This window comes from Fringilla coelebs (assembly GCF_963513975.1).
Source record: "Fringilla coelebs genome assembly, chromosome: 3".
Taxonomy (NCBI): domain Eukaryota; kingdom Metazoa; phylum Chordata; class Aves; order Passeriformes; family Fringillidae; genus Fringilla; species Fringilla coelebs.
In genome coordinates, this window is record NC_140030.1 from 113,503,722 (window position 1) to 113,509,721 (window position 6,000).

The 6,000-nt window shown below is 41.4% G+C and overlaps 1 protein-coding gene across 2 annotated transcripts in view; it reads left to right on the top strand.

Annotated features, from left to right (window-relative positions):
* The window catches only part of PLCB1 (phospholipase C beta 1), a 325,489-nt gene extending 319,926 nt beyond the window's left edge, over positions 1-5,563 (top strand). Inside the window, exon 32 of one of the 2 annotated variants that reach the window (XM_084203396.1) lies at positions 2,288-5,563. In XM_084203396.1, coding sequence (XP_084059522.1) covers positions 2,288-2,518 — 231 coding nt within the window. In that variant the 3' untranslated portion in view covers positions 2,519-5,563. The remainder of the gene's footprint in view (positions 1-2,287) is intronic. The other variant, XM_084203397.1, reaches the window with a different exon arrangement.
* Positions 5,564-6,000: the final 437 nt, after the last annotated feature.

The following is a 6,000-nucleotide window of genomic DNA, read 5'->3' on the forward strand; positions in this document are numbered from 1 at the left end:
TTGTTACCTAACAACATGCTTATGGCTGCACTGGGTTCACATAACGTTCCGTTTCTGAGGGACTTCAAATATTTCCTTTGCTTTTAAACCTAATTAAGCAAAGCAAGGTTCTGAAGGAAGTTGAGAGCCAGGAGACTTTTCCCTCACTTAGATACTATGCACCTTTTTCCATACCTGAGGTGCCCAAAACTCACAACTGCCATGTGTGACAGTGAGGTGGGGGGAATGCAACAGCCCATCTCTGGCTTGGACACTCCTGTGTTTTTACCAGGGCAGGTATTTAGCCATGAACTGTAACCCCAAGCACCATGAAGGAAGAATTTGATCTTTTGCCCAGAATTTAATCTTTGGTCTTGCAGTGTGAGCCATTGAGTGCCGTGCTGCTGGTGCTCCAGCAGTGCAGATGTGATCTCGTGGGGGCTGAGGAGCTCCCTGGGCAGCAGGAGTCACTCTTGGGGCTGTGGTGAGCAGGGCAGAGAGGGAGGATCCTTTCAGTTTTCTCCACCAGCCACCCCATGGCTGTTCCTCTGATGATGCCTGTACTTGTGGGAGTGTTTCCAAAATGGAGACAAAAGGAAGATTCCTTCTGAAAATTTGTATCTTGACATAAAGCCGGAAAATGAAGGGGTGCAGGAAAAGAAGAAGGGTGTTCTGATAATGATTAACTACCACAGTGACAACTACATATTTCTAGCTGATAGAAATGTGTATTTTAGACACGGGGTGTGTTTTAATGGAACCGTTTGTGCCTCAGACTTGTTTTTATCTGAGGTGGAAAACAGAGGCCAGGACATCAGGAGAATTGCCAGAAAGAAGGCAGGAAAAGAGCTTTAGCAGAGAACCCAAAAGGAAAAAGAACAGATCTTAGATCTTGAGGAAGAAAAGCTGCAGAATTTGTCTAATTAAGGAATGTAGAACTAGACCGGGTGAGCTAAGGACGTTGATTTGCACATCAGGAGAAAGGAGAAGAGGCCTCACAAAAATAAAGTCAGAGATGCAGGAGGAAAACCAGGACAGAAGCATGGGGAATGGGATGGGAAGGGCTCAGAGGGAGGGGCAGTGATGGAGTCACATGGTGTGTGTGGACAGGTCAAGAATGGTAAGCCTAGGATAGGACCTAGTGTTCAGGTGAAAATCTGCATTGCTTGTTGAGAGCTGTTGCAGTGGGGTGAAGGAGACCTGAAACTGCACAGGGCAGACTCAGGCCTACAGCTGACCGTTCAGAATTCCTAGCACCTTTATCCTGGAAATCCTGGGAAAATACCTAGCTGAAAATACAATTGCCTAAGAAACTATTGCAAAACTGCTGCAGCTACAGTTAGCAGAACCTGACTCCCTCTTTTTAAGAAGGTGGGTGGATGGATGGATGGATGGATGGATGGATGGATGGATGGATGGATGGATGGATGGATGGACGGAGAGATGGAGCGGGTCTGGCTTTGGAACTCACCCCTTTTGCTTCCTGCTGTGCTCATATTGGTCATGATGAAAAAATTGGCTTTGTCTTCAGTTGAAACTTTGATACACATTAATGTTTTTCAAATAATGGATCGTGCAGATCCTAATATGGGCACTAAAAACAAAGGCTGTACTAATAAATACTGGGAAAGGACCCACTGCTTCCTGAAGACTGATAGCCAGATTTCTTTCTGCATGCCTTTTGCATCCTGTTGATGATATGACACTTTTTCCCCAGCAATGTCCAAGACACATTCTGCATTAATCCGATAATGTAACTTTCCATGATCTAGCCCTAAGAAATGTAATTTAACTTGTTTTCCCTCCCTCTCTGACTCCCTTTGACAACTGACTTTTTCCTAATGATTTCTCCAACCCAAGAAATCTGGCACGAGTTGTTTTATTGTTCTCAGAGTAACGTTTGTGGTGTGTTTGATGTGTGATTAACTACCTGAAGCTCAATGAAGGCCTTGCTCATTCAAAGGCTTATCCGTGATCCATACTGCACCTGAATGGGGTCTTGTCAGAGCCAGTGGGAGTATGGACACCACTACAGTTAAATCCACATGAATTTGAAGGATTTGGGTACCCAAGGATGGTACCCAAAACCAGCCTTATGAGTGCACGTTCCTCCAGCTTTGCAATGACTGCATGGAAATTGATAGGCCCTTTGGATGCGTGGTGCTAATACGGGAAAGAAAGGACTACGGTCTGGAAATGTGCAAAAAGGCCTTGTTAATTCCCCTCCTGCCTGGTGTGGTACTTTCCCCATCCTGTAGTACTGGTCGCATCAGATACACCTGAAGACAGCTTGTCTCTTTTGTTGTAGTTGCAGGTGGAACTTGATCAGGAATATCAAGACAAATTCAAAAGACTGCCTTTGGAAATTCTGGAGTTCGTACAGGAAGCCATGAAAGGGAAAATCAGTGAGGATGGAGACCACAGTTCTGCCCCCTCTTCCCTGGCATCTGACAGTGGAAAATCAAATCATAAACCTCCACAAAGTGAGGAGGAATTGGAAGAAGATAACCAAGAAAAAGTGTTTGATACTACTTTTTAACTGCCCAAGAAACAATCCGTGCACCGGGGCGCACCATTCCCAACTGCCTGTCTCCACTCTCCCGGGGTGAGCTGCGCCGGAGCTCCTGGGAGGCAGGAGGAATCTGCATTCAAGTGCACATTTCCCCAAAGGAACATTTTATAAAAAGTATTCTACAAAGGTCTTCATTCTCATTCTTCATCCGATTGTTGTCCTAAAGCTTAGTGCAGTTGTAATGGGAAAATTAATATGTTAACCTCCCTCTTCTCTTTATTTTTCTTTTTTTTTTTTTTTTTTGGCCAGTTTACAATGGGTAATTTTCTGGCCATGTTCACTGTTAAGAATGTTTAATGAAGACCAGTGTATTGTACAGAGAAAAGTGTGTGCAGATTTCCTTTTGGAGTGCCGGAGCAAAGTGCTCCAAACTAATAGAGATCCTGGCGAATATTACAACAGTACTTAATCATATTTGTTTCCTTCTTTATAACTGCACCTTGACAGCTGTACCATCCTTTTACATTTGCACTGAAACCTTGGATCCTTTTTAGCTCTGCAAGCACTGGTGGCTTGCTGTCTTGATATTATGTTTATCCCATGGAGAGACATATATTTGCTGCTGAAAATTCTTGGAACTGTGGGGACGAGAGGAAAATGGAGAGAAGAACCCGCGTGGAGATTGTCGGTGTCTGTGTCCGTCTGTGTTTGTTACACCGTGTGAGTGCATATATGTTTGTATATATATATATATATATATGTGTGTATATATATATATATAGCTGTATGTGCACACACATCTGTCTATATACACACACAGCATGTTGCTATTTGAAGTCGGTGTGGTCTCTTGGCCAAATGAAATGTTTCAGGGACCCGTGAGTAGGGAGAACCTTTCCGAGAGCTAACATCTGGGTTATACTGCTATAGAATAATCATGGAATCATAGAATTCTTTTTGTGGTGTTAGTGGTGTAAATCAAAGTAGTTTTAGAATATAAATTTGATATATATTTTGCAGACTCGAAAGTATTGATTTTAAGTATCATATTTTAAGCTTACTGAATTTGATAGGAGTATAAAATGTTTAGGACTACAGTATTTGAAATCTAACAGAATCTTCCATTATTTTTAAGACTGATGTTCAGTTTTACTAAGGTCTAAAATTTAAAAGCAAAGTATAAAAACCTGACCACTGTTATTTAAAAATGTATATTAATCTGTTTAACTGACTTGTTAAAATAAGAACAATCAAGGTTAGCGTACTGTATGATATGCACGAGAGAAGTAACAGCACATTCTGGGAAATTTCTATCAGATGAGAGACACATTGTGAAAGTCAGGATATTTGAAAAGGTAAAGAAATGCTGTTCTGTGGATTCCCCCCCAGCAGAAATCGGAATCACGAGGCACCTCAGACAATTGGGATTGTACCTGGGCCAGTGCACGATCCTTCCCCCTGGTGGAGGTGCCTTGGGGCAAGGGAGAAACCAGCCCAGAAGCCCCAGGCTGGCCTGGAGACATTTGATCCTGCAGAGTTGTGTTCTCCTGCAGCACTGGGCTCGGCAGCTGGGCTGGGAATAACATTCACATCCACCTTTGCAAGATCAGGGCCTTACCTAGGGTTACACGGCAATCGGAGAAAGCAATGAATTTATAGGGAGGCATTTTAACACATCCTAACAGTTGAGTTACCTTACTTCCATTCCCTCAGGAGTTTAGTACCTAAAGTAACTTATTTTATTTAAATTTAAGCAATAAAATACAAATCAAGCTTAAGTTTTCAGTTAAATAATGGTGTGTATATATATATAAGTTCAAATCTTGGAAGACAAACAGTATTTTGATGTTTCCTTTTTAAACTTAGAGCAGAAAGAAAGAAAAATTGCACATTGTTTGGAGATCATATTTTGAATTAAACTGGTCTGGTTTATGATGATGAAATCAGTGCACATGAAATTCAAAAATCTGACTTTCGTCTTACCGCTAGGAAAGGTGACTCCTCTGCTAATCCTAGTTTTGCACTTTGAAATCGATCTTAATCACTCATTGAAAATGTAGAGTCGAGATTTAATGCTGCATTTTATAAAGTTAAAATGACGTGTTGTCTAAATTATTACAAGAATAAACTGCTAGCAGTGTTCATACTCAAACTGAAACTATTGCATTACAGAACCGTTGTACAGCGCAGGCTCTTCGGGACAATCCTGGCTCCTCTGAACCTCGGCGCGACCTTCCCGAGGACTCCAGGGGAGCCAGGACTTCACACAGTCCTCAGAGAAACTCGGGCAAATGCCAGTTAACCTTTTATTTATATTTAATAAGAAATAGACTGGTTGGGTTAAATATACTATCAGCTGTAGTCATTTTACAGTACGTTTGTATTTGACCATTTCCTGTACTCACATTTTTTTATATCTGTACAGTGCCACTTTCTGCAGGTGTAAGGTAGTGTGTGATCCTGTACATCTTGCATCCTTCAAACTATTTCAGTGAAACCGATATCATTTAATATTGATATTACTTGAACTAGAGTAAGATAATGACAAAAGGGTCTTTATGATGTGCAAGTCTTGTGCCTTTTATGTATTTGCCTTGTTCCGTGTTGAATGTGTGGAAATGCTGTATTGTGGACTTTCTGCTGTATAGAATAGAGCTGTCTATATTAAACTAGGTCGTGCACTTCAGATATCTTTACACTACTGAAAATAGCTTGGTTTTGGCAGTATAAACAGAATTTTAAAAATTCTAATGAAGGCCAGACATTTTAGACTTAACATGTTCATAATTATGTTAATTAATGCTCATGTATTAGCTAAACATTCACTGACAGATAACTAAAGGGACATCATTGCTTGCCTTTCTTTGAAATCAGTGTTGCTCTTGTACATTGTATTAATAGTGTCTGTGATTGATTAGTCCTTGATGATTTGCTTTCAGAGTAGGATGAAATATTCCAGTTAACATGTACATATTTTTTCGGTTCCTCAATCTATGATTGTTTCAGAGGCATAATTCACATTTTTGTAAAAATTCTATGCAATTTTGTGGCATGATGTTTCTTCCACTTGTAATTTTATGTGCTTACATTACAGATCCAAAGGACAAATAAAAATTTCTTAACACAAGCCCAGTTTTCTCCGTTCGTTGACTCGAGAGCCTCAGGTGACTCAGGAGACCTTACCCTGATCCCTTTGCTGACAGCAGGGGCAGTGCCAGGAGAAGGGAGGGAAATTTCCCTGCAGGCTTTTGTGCTCACACCAAGAACAAGAAATTGCACATGCCTGTGCTTCCAGCCCCTGCCCATGCCAGCACAATAAGCATTTGCTTCGACTCTGAAACAGTGGGAAACAAAAAGCAATGTGCAGGCGCCAATGAACTGGTAAGAAAATGTGTTGGTTTACAGGAAGGCTTTTGCAGGAGAGCTGGGATGTGATTTCCAGCCATACCAATAAACTGTCTCAACAAACGACAGCGCCTGTACTTCTGTTCCACTGCCCCAGCAGTTTC